This window comes from Tachypleus tridentatus, chromosome 13 (assembly GCF_004210375.1).
Source record: "Tachypleus tridentatus isolate NWPU-2018 chromosome 13, ASM421037v1, whole genome shotgun sequence".
In the NCBI taxonomy this organism is placed as follows: Eukaryota; Metazoa; Arthropoda; class Merostomata; order Xiphosura; family Limulidae; genus Tachypleus; species Tachypleus tridentatus.
Window position 1 is genome coordinate 142524484 of NC_134837.1, and position 20183 is coordinate 142544666.

A 20183-nucleotide genomic window follows, 5' to 3' on the forward strand; every position below is an offset into this window, starting at 1 on the left:
CCAGTTATCATTCTACTATCAGGACCCTTTTAAGCTATATGTAACTAATAATTAACTCTAAATAGTTGGCTTACTATGCTATTTGAGCTCTACTGGTAATAATTATGTGAAGAGTGAATACAATTAAAATATTAGATATTTTTTTCTAATGACACTGATATAAGTGTGAGTGTTACCTCTAGAACAGTACAATACGAACATAGCTAGCATGATATGGCCTCAGTCGATGTTTTGTTGTCCCAAACCCACTGCTTAGATGGAATAACTAAACAAAAATGCTAGAAGGCTTGAGGTGATTGTCCTTACAAATGCACCCAAATTCAAATCATTTGACAAAAGTTTGTGGCAGCTTCTTTAGTCGTGAATAGGGAAGTGGTATCAATATATAACATGTTCAGTGAAGTAAGTATTACACATCTCAGCCAATGATGTTAGATAGTATCCTGACAGATAACAAGTACAACATAATCTTGTTCATCGTGTCAGCTTTCAAAGACAAGACCTGTTGGACAGAGTTTCATAATCCAGACAAACTGAGATCCCAGACATGCATAAAATGTGAGGGAATAAGAAATAGTAGGAAAATCACTCTCAATCATGTCTCGACCAGCTAGATGTCCAGATACAAACATTTTAAGAGGCTGTATATACTAATATGAAACTAGAAAGTTCAAGCAGCAACCTGAGAATTTAGCTGATTTATGTGGTATAACAGTTTGAAGTAACAATTAACAAAGATGCATTAATGGACTTATGTTATCGTAAGAACAAAATATAGTGATAGGTTTAAAACAAATATAAAATTAGTACATTATAGAACGTATCTACTTTTTGTTTGTATTTATTGTAAGAGTAACAAGCTGGACATTTAAATGCAACTATTCATTCTTTTTTACTCATCAGTGTGAATCACCTGCACATTTCCAAATTATTTCCACTGTTGTATGTCCCATAAGCAGTATAACAGTATACATAGTTATAAAATTTATTATTATCACTTCATTGACAGGTTTTTAGCACATTTTTTCTCAACATCATAAATATGGAATTTGCAAGTCAAGTGCAGAAAAGAAAAAAACGTGCTCACTACATAAAACTACTTTAAAACATGAATTCCAATATATTTCTTAATATCCTCTTTTTTTTTTTCTTTGTTACAATCCACAGCCAAGAATTGACAAATCGTGAGATATATTTCAAATATGTATAATGTCTTTTTGACTTCTGCTGGTTTTGTTTCATTGAGTCTCAGCTGCCAGCTGGTTAGCATAATGATGGAAATTGTAAAGACGTTTATGCCAAAGCCCAGGGCTAGTTAGTTAAGCCGGATGGTTTCCTCTGGGGATCTCAACTCCTTGACGTCTGGGTAACAAGCATAACAGAGCAGAATTTTTCCCATGATCATACTCTCCAAACACCACCAACGTAGGGGTCTGAAATATGATAAAAACTATTGGTAATTTTCTAGAAGACTTACAATAAACACTAGACGTGTGTGTAGAAAGAGGGGGAGATAATCTTGATTTCTAGAAGACTAACAATAAACACTAGACGTGTGTGTAGAAAGAGGGGGAGATAATCTTGATTTCTAGAAGACTAACAATAAACACTAGACGTGTGTGTAGAGAGAGGGGGAGATAATCTTTATTTCCATATCTTCTTTTACATGTTTATAAGATGCTACATTCTACTTTCAGATAGACATGGTTTACATGAAGAAGAAATAGTAACATTTTGATGACAAATCTAAAATTTTATTATTTTTATTTATTACTCGCTATAAAATATATTAAATAATAAGATACCTTCCTCTCATGGCTCAGCTGGAAGTCTCACAACTTAAAAGATAAAAGATAAAAACGAAGTGAAATGTGCTTACCAGGTATCTTACGTTTGAAAAGGTTTCTACCCCACACACTTTATCTGTTATACGTTTCTTTTGATGTTGACATTTAAATTGCTTACCTTAAGACAACTTAAGTCATGAGGGGGGAGTGAAAAGTGATCCTTTAGGCTTTCACATACACTGTCAAGGAACACTTCTTTTGATTGACCATTACCACAAGGTTGTCTTTCAAGAATGCTTGTAGCCCCGGGTGCAACTGGAACATATCCACCCATATCCGTTGAATGTTTTATCAGGTACGGAAAAGCAAAAGCTCCACTCATACTAGGACTGACCACCACAGGACGTATCAAGTTCAAGGCTTTAACTACGTTGTTAATGAACTCGCCCCGGTCAGAGATTCATTGTTACAAAAACCTGTTATAAAAATATTCAAACATAAATGTACAATAAATAATATATATAAAAACAAAGATCGCGCCGCGTAGACTGCAGGTAAAAGGTCACCAGGATTAAACTTTTGCATAACACATTTATGCCGAAAATAAGAAATACAATTGTAGATTTGCACAATTGATAGATTATTAAACATGATCGTTTAAAAACGTTCAATTCCTAATAATAAAACATGCTAATTAATTACATACTTAACATGATAGCCAATTTCACTACACAAGAGATACACAACTGTGTTTGAAACTCTATTCACAACTGGTCAGGGCCCAAAATGGCCAGGTGGTTGAGGCACTTGACTCGCATCTGAGGGTCAGGAGTTTAAATCCCCGTCACACCTAACATGCTCGCCCATTCAGCTGTAAATCCAATATTTATTGGTAAAGGAGTAGACCAAGAGTTGGCGGTGGGTGATGTTAACTATCTACATTTCTTCTAGTCTTACACTGCTAAATTAGGGACGGCTAGCAGATAGCCTTTGTGTAGCTTTGTGTGAAATTTAAAAACAAACAAAGAATTTAATTTATGATAAAGGTCTTGACTACCTATCTCTTCATTCAGTGATGAACTGACACCTATATCCAAATATTGTAATGTTAAATTAGCAATGAACTGTAGTCTATACCAAAATATTGTAATGTTAAGTTAGCAATGAACTGGAGTCTATATCAAAATATTGTAATGTTAAGTAAGCAATGAACTGGAGTCTATATCAAAATATTGTAATGTTAAGTTAGTATTGTTTGTTTTGAAGTTAGGCACAAAGCAACACAAGAGACAATCTGTGCTCTGTTCTGCCACGAGTATCGAAACCCAGATTCTAGCTTTATAAGTCTGCAGGTGTACCGCTGTGTCATTGGGGGGGGGGGGTGGGGTGGAGGAGCATCGTGAGTAATGAACTGATGCTTACCTCTAAATGTTGTAATGTTAAGTTAGTAATGAATTGCCGCCTCCCTCTAACTGTTGTAATGTTAAGTTAGTAATGAACTGCCGCCTCCCTCTAACTGTTGTAATGTTAAGTTAGTAATGAACTGTCGCCTACCTCTAAATGTTGTAATGTTAAGTTAGTAATGAACTGATGCTTACCTCTAAATGTTGTAATGTTAAGTTAATAATGAACTGATGCCTACCTCTAAATGTTGTAATGTTAAGTTAGTAATGAACTGTCGCCTCCCTCTAACTGTTGTAATGTTAAGTTAGTAATGAACTGTCGCCTACCTCTAAATGTTGTAACGTTAAGTTAGTAATGAACTGACACCTACCTCTAAGTGTTGTAATGTTAAGTTAGTAATGAACAGAAAGCCCACCAGGTACATCTATTGCCACAGTCAGGTAGCCCATTGCAGCCAGCACTTGTATTGTGCCCAGGTCCAGCCAGGTTTTGGAAGAAAATGCTGATCCGTGCAGAAGAAGGATGGAGATGTGGAAATTGGAAGTGTCCTTAGGTAAAGCTTCACGGTAGAAAACTTTATCATTCTGGTTACAGTTATGAAAAAAAACATGATTACAAAAAATAAAACAATATTGGAATATTAACCACAAACACGTTTCGTTTTTTCTTTTTTAGAAAATCGTAACAAAACGTCAAATTGATATGATTACCAACTACTGTTTCCTTTCAAATATAAATATTATATATATATTACACACTATGTATATATTATATACTGTGGTTTATAATTTCTAACAATATTTTAGTGGTCCTAACAAATGTAAAACTTGAGGCAAAATGTTACTTCTAAAAACATTTTCAGGTTCAACTTGAACCCGAAATAAAAATAACTGTGTAAATAATGTATTAATTTATACACATTGACAAGTAGTTTCTAAGTAACAACAGGTCTATACAAATTAACAAGTAACGTTGTAATTTCTAAGTAACAAAAGAAATTCATATCTCACGAAAATTTATTACACGTACCTATCCACACAGTAATAAATGATGAGTCTACATAATATATTCATACACAAAATACAATACTCACTTAGAATCTCAGGTTTAATTCAGTTTTCAATTCACACAATAAAAATAAATAAATGTTATGTTTCAAATTGTTTTATTAAAGAGTTTATTTGTTTGAAGTGAAGACCAAAGTTCAATAAGATGTCTGTGTTCTGTTCATTACGGGGTGTTGAAACCTGGTTTCTGATGTTGTGAGTCCGCAGAGGTACCTCTGTGTCACCGAGTCATAAAAAAGTACAAAATGTAAAGATTTTATTTTGACTTGCTAATGAGCGTATGTTACCAAGCACAAGCTATAACATTATACAGTATCAGATCTACATCCACTTACCACAAATAGTGCATTTGGAATAATAGGATCTACATTCCACTTACCAGAAATATTTCATTTGGGGCAACAGCATCTACATTCCATTTACCAGAAATATTCCATTTGGGGCAACAGCACCTACGTCCACTTAGCAGAAACATTCCATTAGGAACAGCAGCCTATACAACCATTTACTTCAAATACTTCATATGGAACAACAATCTACATCCACTTACTACTTGGTGGATTTGGAATATGAACATAATATAATTCTTCCTAATAATTCAGACATGTTGTAAAGTTATAAATAAATATAGAAATTGATGGTTATTTAGATTTAACATAAAACCATTATAATATATTGTGTGTGTATTGGCACTCTTGTTTTTAAAAGAAATGTTAACCTCTCGACGTGGATTCCTTTACATGATGAGGAGACCTTGTAGGATCTTGAAGGGAAGAAGAGGATTCAATTGGTTGAGAGGCGTCGGAGGCACTGAAACACACCACTTTGGCCGTAAAGTCCTGTAGCTGGGTGAACTTGTGATGCTTTCCCTAAAGTCAATCATGTGATCCTGTTGGGCAGAGGTAAACTGAGTACTGGTGTTGAACGTTCTCAACGGGTATTATGGGCAGTATGTCTGATGCTAGTGTTTGGGTATAACACTCACGAAACTATGGCATAGCTACACTGTCCTAGTTGGGTAGTGTAGCGCCCTCTTGTTGGACTCCATGGAGGGTGGGGTCAATGGCTAATGAATCAATCTGTATTCCTTATGGATAATAAAAATAATGAACATCAAAATAAAATAAAATTCATTAGAAAACGATCAATCATAAGGACAAATGGCTCCCTTTTTCATTCAGGAGTAATCAAAGGGGCTGATTAGATCTTTTGAGTTTGTCAAAAAGCTACAATATGAGGAGATCTCAGTTGAAATATCTTAAACACAAGATAGCACACTTCTCATGAAATCGAAGTCCATTGGGAAAATATCCCTTTCAAGGTTACTCCCATGCTAATCTGAATTCCTCAAGAGGAGTGATCATGAAGAAAGATTTACTTAACATCCCTGAATCGGAGATCCTCGCTTGTTTCTCCAGCCAAGGTGTTTCGGCTGTTCGGCCTGTCTCCATTTGTAAAAATGGAACAACTTGGATTACAAACGTTCTGATGTTGCCATTTAAATTGTTATGTCTGCCTGCCACTATCAAAGCAAATTATCTGTCACATGTTTCCAATGCTAAAGGTTCGGAGATTCTGAGAAATCTTGTTGTAATTCTTTGACACCTGCTCATTCTGGAGGCTAAGGCAACAACAGCTGTGAATGTCAATCGGACATACATTGTTCTAACGGTAATGGTTCACACCCTCCATGTTTTCGTCCTTGCTCTGAATTAGCAAAGGAAAAAGAGGTGTATTTTTTGAAGACCATAAACAACATTTCTTATCCAGAAACACATAAACTGTTGTTTCCTCTTCCACCTCTGATGTATGCTGCTGTACTCCACTCTACTGGTACAGCAGAGATACAGACAAATCTGTCTGATTCTCTTATAAAGACTTTCTCTCATCATGTAAAGAGTCTTCTGCCCTCCAAGGATACACGTATTAATAAATCTTACGTCTTCTCCTATCTCTTTTGCAGCTTGGACCTCTCTCCATCGGTCCCCCCGAAGTGCAGGCCAGTTATGTGATGACGCACTCATTCATTGAAAATCTAATTTCTCCAACATGGACCTGCCTCACTGTCCCATAGCAGGGTCCTTGTAGGTTAATAGACCTCTTTCTACTAAACAAAAACTAAAAGACACTGCATACAGTTCTTTTACATAATAAAAATGGCTACCTTCATACAGTGGAACAGTCAAAGTTTCCATTTCAGTTTATATGACACTAAAGCCTCGATTGATTTCAATCATCCTGTGTGTCTCTCCTCACAGAAACATTCCTTAGGCCTGTTGCTGCTGTAACCTTTCAGCGATTTTCCTTGTAAAGGAACGACAAATTGTGTGATGGATGAGTTTTGCTGGTTAACTAACTGAAACATAGCTGTTAAAGTTCTGGGAGTACCAACTGAAACAGTTTTGTTTAAGTCCTAGAAGTACCAACTGAAACATAATTGTTAATGCCCTAGGTACATTATGAAAAAGAATATAAGTATGGCAGATTATTCAAATAGGCTGCACTAAAATAATAGGAAAAAAACTGGTAAGTCAGCTTATTGGTGATTTTTGTTTGGGATGTGGGAAACACATAAAACATAATTTCCAATGAGAATAACGTAACTTTAGAAAAATGTTTACATATGTGACATTCTAGTAGTAAATAATTCCACAAGAGCAGAAAACATGGAATCAACATCTTTCACTCTTTCAGCATATTTCCTATTATTGTCAACAACTGGAGACGTTTTTGAAACTCCTATAGCTTTGTTGTGACGAATATGGGTTTTTTAATTAAAACTACAAAATACACTCTTGATTTGAGGGATGTCACTGACTCTCCATCTGTTTTGTCAATAGAAAGTACCAATCTTTAATAACAAGATAAAGAAATGTTGTATTGTAAAACTGTACAAGTTTGGAATCAAGACAATAGAATATCGCTTCAGGAACCACAAAGAGATACAAATATAGGGAAGATTTGTATTCAATGCAAATGATAATCAACAATGTTTGGCTTTATAAAAATAAATCTTGAAATGAGGTATAGTTTTCTTCTAATGACGAATAACGTGTAGAAATTCAACTGAAGAGAATACTTAAGCAGAGGTTAGGACTATGAAGATGAGTTGTCTGGAAATGATAGAAGTCTAAAGATGGCAGTACTCCTCCACAGTGGACTGTTCCTGCTATTAACAATGCAAAAAAAAACCATTCTTAATAGGCCTGCTTTACTCCCAAATAAAAAACCAAAAAGATTGCCACATCAAATCTCTGAAATCTGTTACAAGAACTTTCACAGTTTTTGCAAGGTGCAGTATCAGAGGTACTTTTCAAAGAACTTCCTTCTTCGGTGATCACAGCAGTGAGTCTGCAAGTCTACTGGCTAAAAGCCGGATTTCGATATCCGTGATGGGCATTGTATAGATAGCCCTTTGTATATCTTTATGCTTAAGAACAATCAAAATAATTTGAAATCATATGCAAAAATTAAAATTGCAGTGTAATATCATTGTGCTATTAAAAGTATGAATGGTAAGAACGCAAGGACAGATCTCTTGAAATATCCAAATGAGGAAAATTTAAGAAGATTGTTTAGTTATATATAAAAATATGAGTTATTGAATAATTTTCTCAAGTCTGAATAAACTTTAGGTAATCTGTAAAAATAAAGCACAACTAATAAAGCCACAACTGTGACTGGCCCAACGTTCGTTTAATCTTCTGTAGCTTTATGAAATTTATTTGGCTCTATGTAATTTTAATTAAACTGACTCAATGTAGAAATAGGAGGATGGTTACAGTTTGCAGGTGTTATGACTGAAATGTTTATAAATTGCATCCTTCCATATATAATATATCTTTAAATTTTATGACAAGAAACAAACGTTTTTCGACCCGGCATGGCCAAGTGGTTAAGGCACTCGATTCGTAATCCGAGGGTCGCGGGTTCGAATCCCTGTCATGCCAAACATGCTCACCCTTTCAGCCGTGACGTGGTTGGTGATGACTAGCTGCCTTCCCTCCAGTCAAACACTGCAACATTAGGGACGGCTAGCTCAGATAACGCTCATGTAGCTTTGAGCGAAATACAAAACAGACCAAACCTATCCAGAATTTTACATCAGAGAAATCAAAAGAAAATTATAAATCAGATTCACTGAACATAATAATGAAAAACTCTCCCATGTGTTCCACCATTGTAACTCAAAAAATCCACAGTACATCCACAAAACACAGTGTAATTTTAAACAAAGAACCAAATAACGATAAACAAAGAGTGAAGGAAGCTATCTTAATTGAACAAAACAACCCCGCCCAAAAACCAACACCCAGGGTACTAAGATACCTATACCATGTTGTGAAGCAATCTCCAGTCATGTGACCTCTTTATTCTTTAGTGTGTGTATTACTGTGTCACTGTAAACTACTTGTACCTGATAATGAAATAATCAGGTAGAAACGGTGTGCATTTATAATAAAGTTTTATTCGTTACTAAATCAAACTGTTTCCAGTTTATTCCAATATATCTTTATTCGAAGATCCCTGATAAACAAAATTCCACCTTTTGAAATCATTTAGGCTACAGGGCTTCAAATTTTTTATTTTATTTATTTATGTTTTCTTAATATCATGAATGTATTCAGGTATATCCTTAAATTTTTACTCTAATTGTCCTTGCAGTTAACAAAATTTTTTGTTGTCCGTAAACGTGAGTTAATCCTTCTACTATAATTTCTTGAAATACAGCCTATTCAAACAGGAAATACATAAGCTTCTGATAAATGCATAGGAAAGAATTTAGTTAACATTACCCACCGCTAACAAGAAAAGTAAAATTGACCATCACATTAAAACTCTTCCACGGCTAAAGGATCGAATATGTTTGATGTCGGGGATTCAAACCTACAATCAGTAGTAGTTCGTGAGTCGAACGCCAGGTGTCCCTAGGTAACAGAATACTGTGTTAGTGTTGAATAAACAATTTTATTGTTTTAAATTAAACTTTGGTTTACTTGCTTTACCCTACCATCCGTGTTCGATTTATTCTTCACTTAGATAGTTCTGTATGCACGATTTTAAGGCTTATCTGTAGCTAAGTATCACATGAACATGATTCCGTGAGAAAGTCTAAAAAAAATTATGTGCAACTGTTTGAAACTGTGACAGTTTTGTAAATGACTACCTGTTTGTATTTCCTACCTAGGTGGGGGCATGGCCTAGCTAAAAGTACATGAATCGTCGTTCAGCGCCGTGTCTAAACATGCTCGCCTCCCAGCCGTGGGGGTGTATAATGTGACGGTCAATCCCACTATTCGTTGGTAAAAAGTAGCCCAAGAGTTGGCGGTGGGTGGTGATGACTAGCTGCCTTCCCTCTAGTCTTACACTGCTAAATTAGGGACGGCTAGCACAGATAGCCCTCGAGTAGCTTTGTGCCAAATTCCAAAAAACAAACAAACAAAACATTTCCTACCTAGGAAGTTGCAATATTACCAATCATGTTGTTTAATATGATATAAAATAATAAACAGTACCAACTATCTTTACCATCAGTCAAAATTATGAAACAGTCCTTAAGCCTTCTCACAATTCCATTATAAAAAATATCATTTAAAAGTCAGTTTAGAAACAGCGATAAGTTAACATTACAGACTGTTTAGGTGTCTCCATACAGGTAGGTTCAACACATTACATCATATTGCTACATCTATATTATTATTACAACATTCAGTATAAAAAACTTTATAACAGGATGAATTTACTGGTTTTATATATAAAGCACATAGTGAACTCAAATATTCTATTTGTAAAATATGCAAGACTTCAAATATTTTATGTATGAAACAAATAGACAATTCAATATAAATTTGTGAAAATAGTCACATTATGTCTTCTTTTTTTCTCAATATCACTCACTTTTGATTGAGGTATATGTATCTAACAGGCCCGCCATGACCAGGTGGGTAAGACACTCGATTCATAATCTGAGGGTCGTGGGTTTGAATCCCTGTCACACCAAACATGCTTGTTGTTTCAGCCATGGAAGCATTATAATGTAATGGTCAATCACACTATTCGTTGATAAAAGAGTAGCCCAAGAGTTGGCAGTGGGTGGTGATGACTAGCTGCCTCCCTCTATTTTTGCACTGCTAAATTAGGGATGGCTAGCGCAGATAGCCCTCAAGTAGCTTTGTGCGAAATTTGCAACAAACCAAACCAAAATCTATCTAACAAGTATTCAATTTAATAACACCCCACAAATAAACCTTCATACAGAGAGTGTTTAACACATTATAATAAGTTTTATTTTCATGGCCCAAAAAGCTTAGAGAATTGTCAGTAGAGCAGAGAGTTCATACAAAAACTTTACATGGTTCTGATTGGACTCTCCAGCATATTGCTTCAGAATTGAAATGTTCTCCAAGAACTGTCAAGTACACCCTAGATCATGAGACTGAGACAGGTAAATTAGAAAATAGGAAAGGAAGAGGAACACCTAAACTCAGTTATACTGATGTTAAGTATCATTGTTTATGCAGCTTTCAGGACAGAAGGAAAACTACACGAGATAAACAGCCACGAACCAAATGACAGAAAAGTGTCCTGATATAGAGTATCAAGAAGACTCAATGAGAATGAAATATTTGGTTGTGAAGCAGTTAGAAAACCTTTACTTATATTTCCAGTCATCATGAAGAGACTGAAATCTGCTAAAAAATACAAAAGCTGGACTGCTAATGATTGGTAAATGGCTTTATGAGTGGATAAGTCCAATTTTGAAATATTTGGTTCAAAATATAGGTCGTATGTCCGACGGAGGAAAGGTGAAAGATACTTACTTACTTATATAGGTGGTGTCAGTATAATGGTATGGAGGTGTTTTTCTGTTAATGCAACAGGAGATATTTGCAAAATAAATGGAATAATGAACCAGTACAGATACCATCAAATACTGATACGTCATGGTATATCCAGTGGTTTGTGTATTATTGGTTAAGGATTCTACAACCTAGAAAATAACTACCCTCTTTCAAACATTAAGAAAGAAACTGCTGGAGTCATTTTAATGATACAATGGCTCCCATAGAGCTCCGATCTCAACTAGCTTGAGTAGATCTGGGACAAGAAGCTGCTGGAGTCATTTAAATGATACAATGACCCCATAGAGTCCTGATCTCAACCAGCTTAAGTAGATTTGGAACACGATGGATCAAAAACTTGATATGTCAAAAATTACTTCTAAAGAAACTTTATGGAAGTGTATTGCAGACATTTGAAGTAAATTCCCAAAGGACACTTTTATTACATGTGTTGCAATGATGGTTGAAAGACTATCTGCAGTTATTAAACCAAAAGGGGGACACAAAATATTAGCTCTTTACTGAACTCAACACTTCCACTGAGTTTCTGTTGTACTATGTATACTGAACTCAACACTTCCACTGACTTTCTGTTGTATTATGTTTACTTAACTCAACACTTCCACTAAGTTTCTGTTGTACTATGTTTAATGAACTCAACACTTCCACTGAGTTTCTGTTAAACTATGTTCACTGAACTCAACACTTCCACTGAGTTTCTGTTGTATTATGTTTACTGAACTCAACACTTCTACTGAGTTTCTGTTGTACTATGTTTACTGAACTCAACACTTCCACTGAGTTTCTGTTGTACTATGTTTACTGAACTCAACACTTTCACTGAGTTTCTGTTGTACTATGTTTACTGAACTCAACACTTCCACTGAGTTTCTGTTAAACTATGTTTACTGAACTCAACACTTCCACTGAGTTTCTGTTGTACTATGTTTACTGTACTCAATACTTCCACTGAATTTCTGTTAAACTATGTTTACTGTACTCAATACTTCCACTGAATTTCTGTTAAACTATGTTTACTGTACTCAATACTTCCACTGAATTTCTGTTAAACTATGTTTACTGAACTCAACACTTTCACTGAGTTTCTGTTAAACTGTGTTTACTGAACTCAACACTTCAACTGAGTTTCTATTGTACTATGTTTACCGAACTCAACACTTCCACTGAGTTTCTGTTGTATTATGTTTACTGAACTCAACACTTCCACTGAGTTTCTGTTGTATTATGTTTACTGAACTCAACACTTCCAATGAGTTTCTGTTAAACTATGTTTACTGAACTCAACACTTCCACTGATTTTCTGTTGTACTATGTTTACTGTACTCAATATTTCCACTGAATTTCTGTTGTACTATGTTTTCCGAACTCAACACTTCTACTGAGTTTCTGTTAAACTATGTTTACTGAACTCAACACTTCCACTGAGTTTCTGTTAGACTATGTTTTCTGAACTCAACACTTCCACTGATTTTCTGTTGTACTATGTTTACTGTACTCAATATTTCCACTGAATTTCTGTTGTACTATGTTTTCCGAACTCAACACTTCTACTGAGTTTCTGTTAAACTATGTTTACTGAACTCAACACTTCCACTGAGTTTCTGTTAGACTATGTTTTCTGAACTCAACACTTCCACTGAGTTTCCATTGTACTAAATATGATGATTAATAGCATTTTGGTGTTTCACCTGTGATTTACCTTTCAATGTTCTTTGACAGAAACCTAAAACCTAATCCTTGACTTTGTTCTTACAATTTTGCACAATACTGTATATCGGTAATACTAGGGTTTAAATAATTTGTCTAAAGGAAATAAATCTGTAATGCTGAATAAATAACTTGAATTTCACTGACTGATTACAACTTGTTAAACTTTTACACAAAAACAAAAACTTGTTTCCGTTAGTAAAATCGCATAGCTATACTTGTTAAGAAACCATTACAGCCAGTAAGTTAATAATTGCAAACCTATTGGCATCATTGTGTATACAGGACTCAAGATGGTGCTAATATAAACAGCTTAAATTGCAAAAGATCTAAATTTTTATAACAATCTGGTTAAAAACTGGTTATGATTACAAGTTGTGGTGTCGGAACATCTGTTTGAAACATAATTTGAGCTAAATCATGTAAAAGAACTTGGAACTTATTGCAGCTTCAGTTAAGTATATGATGTAGTTGGTTAACTTATGTGTAGTAAAAGAAAATGTACTATATCAAGTAAAGATTAATAGCCATCTTGTCACTACTCTGACATCATTACTTGAACAGTAGATAACCTGGCGTGTAAAGCTAATAGTTGAAATTAAGTACGTATATAGGCAAATAATATGAACGTTCATATACGTTATAAACAATCACAACTCCATTTTAAAATAAGTTTCATTTTTACTGAAATTTGTCATCAATAGAGCAAAATGTAGGAATATCGAGGCCTTTTGTTGCCCATTTTTAAACAAAATAATTTGAAGTAAGGATTATGTTTTGATACTGATCACTAACAACAACCCACATGAAGTAAAAATGTATCTCAAGATAGCTGGTATGGGTATTAAAACTTTAATTAAAATGAAATACTGAACAACGTTTCGACCTTCTTAAGTCATATTCTGGTAAACAGGTCAAAACATTGTTCTGTACTTTATTTTAATTACGTTTTAATACCTATACCAGTGTCTTGAGAATACAATAACAAAATAGCTGTCAGCATAGCTGAAAAACTAAGATTCTGCTCTATCTAAGTGTTTAGTAGAGGTTTTATAATAATATCTATTATCTTAGTTGTAACTGAATCTGCATGAGTTAGTAGCCTCACGCTAAGAGGATATAGAAACACATATACCATTAAAGTAACTTACACCGACTGTGATACTGGTTTCTTTGACATTAACGTCTGCGACCTTTCGTTTAATTTCTTCTGGTATTTCTTGAGACTTCAGGTCGATGTGCCTCCAGAAGTCTGAAGTTGTGATATCTGTTATTTGATCTGAGGTTTGTTGACCACTGGCACTTCCAGCTTGAAATGGCAAATGTGTTAGAGAAGCACTAGCAAGCAACAATAAGCGCAGAAAGCTGAGACATCATAATATTCCATCAAACTGGTACTTAAAAGGAAATAGCAGCTAGTTGCAGTTCAAACTGAAAAAGAACAACTTTGCCCTTAACCACAATAAAATATCCAGTAAAAAACCTAAATGTACAGCAGAATAAATTTTTGTTTAATATGCACGCCATGGAAATTTAAATCTATTTTAAATATCAATTAAGAATTCTGTACCATATTCCTACCAAAATAGAATCAAACTCTTAGGATAACAGGAATATATTTCAATTACTTTACTGTCTAATCTTTTTGTTATTTTTTTGCTTACAAAACAATTATATTTCATAAACATTACATTCATGTATAGAATGGATTATATACAAATATATCTCAGCTAAGTTATGAATTAAGACTTATCACTAAAGACTAATCAGAAGTTATTAACTCTAATAACTCTTCTGTGTATATTTAGTGTAAAAAAAATCAAGGTTTGAAATAAAACAAACTTCAAAGTATGAATATTACATTACTTCACTATCTGGGTAACTTGAAATGTCATAATGAAAATACCTAAAAGGCTAAAATCCAAATATTTCTTACAACTGATTGGTTCACACATGACTGTCAAATGATTGTTATTATTTACTAATAACAGCCCTCACTCAATTACTGGAAGAGTGTTTGTACGTCACAAAGAAGTTTTGTATCACAACATTATTGTCTACATTTTAAGAGCTTCAGACTGTGATTTCTAACAGATTTACCATTACACATTTGTTTTAATATCTACATTTGTTTCAATATAGTTTTCTTTTTTGCATGTGATGTATATTGTTGGCCATGTATTGCACAAGTCCCATCTGTTCTTGATATTTGTAGAAGATTCTCGAGAGTAAGATTAATATTTATTTATTTTACGAAAACACAAGCATCTTTCAACTTTGGTGAATATTCTAGAAACTCACAATAAACTATATAAACCAACATGCCAAGAGCAGGAAGAATATTATTAGTCAGTTAAAGTCAGTGTGATATAGGCCTCAGAAGCTATAATTGTGATTAACACCAATTAATCATAAAACTACAAAATTGGAGACCAGGTGTGCAGTAGATTTTGAACATTACAAACCATTCAATTTCAACACATTAATTTGGGATGTTATTTTTTCTACAAGGACATAAAATAGCATCCCTGGAAAAAGTCAGCTTTTAACCAGTGCAAAGCCATCCAACATAGCCAGCTTAAGTGATATGTGACAGTCTCAACTTGGATTGAATTTGCTTGTCATGGGCCTGGACTGTCAATAAAATATTGAGTTCTAGACCATATATAAAACTCAGTATTGTTTCTAAAACTCTTGTACCTAAACCCTAATTTGTAATAACTGTAATTATAATTTGTGTCGTTTTTCTTTTTTGTATATTTTAATATATTTGTGTCATAATAGAGAATAGTACATGTCAATCTTGTTGGCAAATATCATATTTTAATACATACTAACATTGAAATAACAACAAAATTCAAATTACTGATTATTTAGAGCAATATTACATAATGTAACATAATAAATCAGAGACTTGCCTGAAATAAAAAATATGTAATATTGTCAATTTCAATTCTTCTTAACAGACTAAAACTAAACAGCTTACTGTATTCACCATACTGTGCACTTACCAATGTTCTTAACTCTTTCTGCAACAGGTCGTCGTAAGAAAGTGATAAACTTCCTAGCATCGAGCCTGATTTCTGTGATGTTGTTCAGTAAAGCAAATAATGGTGCCAGAGGAAATGCAACCACAAAAAATTGTGACAAATCCAAACTGCAACACTGGAGAAGGAGAACAAATTACAGAAACGTTTATTAACTAAACTGTACATTTAATGTTTGAGGAAGTTTTTATGATTTAGACAGTAAAATATAGTGTAAAGTTACTGTAATTAATGGACTACAATAACAATAACACATGTGGTGACTCCTTGGAAGTATCAAACTTTATTACAGAGAAAATCTAACCTCATGGAGTTGATTCAGGTCTAGAGGTGGTTGAATAACAGATTTAATTTCTAGTTTGACATAAAAGTCAAGACAGAAACATTAACATAAAAATCAAGTAGCATATTAATAATGTTTCGTTTAAAAAACAAACAAACTAAAACAAAGACAAGGACCTTTAAAATTGCTCTTCCAAAAAATACTAATCATTGATGTGGTGTAGGTGTTTTACAGGTATTTAATAAATGTTTCCTCTATACATTACACTGTTCTGAAAAAAATCTGAAACCCATAAAACTAAAAAAAAAATACTTTGTTTGTTGTTAAATGCAAAGTTGTACAATGTGGAATTTGACCCATAACCACAGCAGGAATCAAATGTTTAATCTTTGCATTATAACCCTTTAGGCTTAACAATAAACACAATTCACATCCATTTCTACATCATCAAAAACATTCTAAATGCTGCTCCAATTACTTTTTTCACATACATTATCATCATATCACACATTTAATCTTTACTGTTAATTATACATTAAATATTTAAAAGTATTTTAAACTACATTGGAGGAACTTAAAATAATATACCATTCATTTCCATAGTAGCCATGTACTCAGTTAACTAGAATTAGAATAACTTGATTTTAAGGCTGTTGAATGATGTACAAACTACAAGGTCATTGTCAAAGATTTAACATTTTTCACAGACATGGAAAAAGTACCATTTTAACGTGTTCAAGTTTTTATGTACAACATATTTATCTATTAATGTAATTATTTTCATATCATTATTTTAGTTCAACTTAAGCCTTACTCATTTTAAGATATACACCAAAAAAGACCCATTTGTTCTTGGTTTATTTAGTTGTAGTCACTCTCCCACTGAATGGGTGCATGGTTTTCATGAACACACTCACCCTTTTTATACACTAACCATTTCTTGTAAAGCCGTAACAGCCATCAAGATAAATACAAAAATATTTTTACCTAGTTTTAAAATAAAAACAGGTTTTATTGCTGACATGAATGTATAAATAATGTAATTTTACATACAATCTGACTTACTACATGTTTGACTGAACATTAATAAACTACAAATCTTGAAAACATCAAAATCACTTTTTGAAAAAAAAATACAACACAGTTCATAAGTCTCAAAATGAGCCAACTGTCATAGAAAATGATCTTACATGAAATTATTACAATAAATATCTACTTTAACTAAAAAACTTACAAAATACCCATTTCCGCCACTCGTTAACAAACTGCTTCCATACCACAATTATAGCTAACTGCAAAGAGAGTTCAAACAAACACGCTCCTGTTCCACACTAAAATGAAATGTAGAAAAACAATTTCAAAATTACTCTGGCAATACTACTTTATAAAATATTTCAGAAAGGACACAAGACTGAAAAGTACAATAACTTATAAGTTGGTGAGCGAGAGCACTAATAGCATGCCCAGGACCAAATGTTCGAAAAAATAACGTGTTTAACTTTCTCATGACAGGTTTAATCCCAGGAACTGACCTAATAATTATTATGTGCTTGTTATAGTATTACAATGTATTCACATCATTTGGCAGGCTTTAAGTAAACATAAAAAGTTTTTTGCACAACAAAGATTATATTTTTTAATGGAGTATTTCTACTAAAAATGTATCTGTGAATACTTACATATGTATAGATATATAAATAGAGAATTTCTGTATACAAGTCTGAGTGTTGATTTCCATGTTTAGATTAAAAATACTTTACTTAGTCTCAAAAATTTCAAACTTTTTTGTGTAATATCTAAACCTAAAGCCTTGTTACTGGTGTAACCCCTGAGGCAGTAAAGAATGACTGTCTGGAATGACTTCAAATTGTGATATTAAACTATTTATGTTTATACTAAATAGTTTTATGCTCATAATAGTGTGTGCATGTATATACATTGTTAAATTTTATTGTTTTATTGCATTTATAACCCCTGACTAATTACTATTCATGCCTTAATAAGTTGTAAATCATGTGAAAAATATGCAGCTTTTGTTATGCTTTTGAATTCCATTATGCACAAGCTACTCATGAACATTTTTTAAAATACTATTATTATTAGTTTTTTTTGTTTGTTTGTGTTTGTTTTTTTTTAATTTTGTGCAAAGCTACACAAGGGCTATCTGCACTGGCTATCCCTAATTTAGCAGTGCAAGACTAGGGGAAAGGCAGCTAGTCATCACCATCCACTGCCAACTCTTGGGCTACTTTTTCACCAACAAATAGTGGGATTGACTATACCATTATAATGACCCCACGGCTGAAGGGGCGAGCATGGTTGGTGTGACGGGGATTCAAACTCGCCACCCTCAATTTGCAAGTCAAGTGCCTTAACCACCTGGCCATGCCAGGCCTATTATTAGTAGTAGTAACAGTAGTACTTATTTTACTTAATCTAACCTAACTGATGTAAAGAAATTCCTATTTTTAAACAATGCATTTCCCATGGCAATCAAGGTTAAATCAAAAGCAAAATATGGAATTATATTTACAGGAAATATTGCAACATGATAAATCACTTGACAGATGAAAAACATGGCTTTCTATTGGTTTTTAAGTAACACCGTACTGAGTGGCTCAAACACTTATTGGTAATTTCTAATAAAGAGGACATCACAAGTGGGTGTGGCAAGATGGATTTGATTTCATGTCTCTGAGACCAAGTAATATCAAAGGCTATGAAAATTATAGTATGTCTAAGCAAAATTATATCATAATAAGTGATTTACATTAAATTTCATTTTTTACTTCTTGGAGGGGGTGGTAAATAAATTAAAGAAGAAAATGCCTAGAGAGAAAATGTTACAATTCTTATACTAGAAAATTCTAGTTTTTCTATTTTAAATATTGCCTTCTGAAAGTTAAATCTTTAAACTTGTATACCATTAAAATATGGATTATGAGCTATGTTTTCAGGGTTTATTTATTAGTATATCATAAAAAGAAAATAGTTAAATCAACTTTTGAATGTAACTCATGCCTTGAGGCATGAACAGAAAAAGTTGTCTACAGAGAAAGGGTTAATAATGCTATTTTTTGCCAGCTAAGAGGAAGTGTACTTTGAATAAAAATCAATATTTCATGTTTTTTTTCCATGAATTTATGACTTCAGGTCCAAAATATCGGTGCAAATACAGGACTTCTTACAGTTATTTGTTGATTTCCATTATATTATTGAGCAAAACATTGTTTAACCAGGTTTCAGATTGAGCATATACAGATTGATAATGTAGGTTATAGATCAGTGTTGTCTGTGTAAAGTAGATTACCTTAAACAGTGCTGGTTATGTGGGAGCTTATATACATATATTAAAATGCCATTCAAATGTAGCTTGTTAGAACAAGTAAGAAGAAATTTAGGTATGTTACTTTCTAATCTAAATTACATTTGTCTGTGTATAAATAAATAATTATCACTGACCTTGGATCTTATCTTAGCCTAGATCTCTACTACTGTTAGTAGCAATAAAACAATGCAGGTGTCCTAATGATACTCAGGCCTAAACACAGGTCTTAGCAACACTGAATGAGATGTTCAAATTGGAGATAGATTTACAATGCTTTATGTTTAGTGTCAATTCTACAACATAGTGGCAATGCTGGATACTTATAATTTCTTGGGAGTAAATTTCAAAAACCAAACATTCTTAAGAATATGTCTAAGAGGCAACTTTAAAAAAGAACATTGGAAAAAAAAATCACTAAAGTCCTTAATTATAAAACATATTTAGTTTTATAAATACAGTATAAAATCAAATCCTATTTGCAAATTTCAATTTAAACTAAGAACAAACAATACAATTATTAGTAAAATATTCCCTTCAATGTTTCAGTTACTTTTTAACTTATTTAAATTCTTAAATCATAATATCCTTACGTATTTAGAAGTTAATTAACTTAATGGCCATTTTGGCCAACTGACCACCATTTTTGCATACAATCTTCACATGACTATATCAACTTTAAAGACACTTTACAACATTC

The 20183-nt window shown here is 33.3% G+C and overlaps 1 protein-coding gene across 3 annotated transcripts; it reads right to left on the bottom strand.

Annotated features, from left to right (window-relative positions):
• Positions 1-973: 973 nt before the first annotated feature.
• LOC143237815 (uncharacterized) lies at positions 974-18947 on the bottom strand. Of its 3 annotated transcripts, XM_076477434.1 has the most exons (6): positions 17393-18947; positions 15840-15993; positions 13980-14259; positions 3562-3775; positions 1966-2263; positions 974-1433 (listed from the first exon to the last, which is right to left on the bottom strand). In XM_076477434.1, the coding sequence occupies exons 5-6, from the start codon at positions 2167-2169 to the stop codon at positions 1320-1322; spliced, it is 318 nt and encodes a 105-aa protein (XP_076333549.1). In that variant the 5' UTR covers positions 2170-2263; positions 3562-3775; positions 13980-14259; positions 15840-15993; positions 17393-18947; the 3' UTR covers positions 974-1319. The 3 variants fall into 3 exon arrangements, with proteins under 3 accessions (XP_076333549.1, XP_076333551.1, XP_076333552.1); XM_076477436.1 differs by lacking the exon at positions 17393-18947 and having other exon boundaries at positions 3607-3775; positions 15840-16641; XM_076477437.1 differs by lacking the exons at positions 3562-3775; positions 13980-14259; positions 15840-15993; positions 17393-18947 and adding an exon at positions 3210-3544.
• Positions 18948-20183: the final 1236 nt, after the last annotated feature.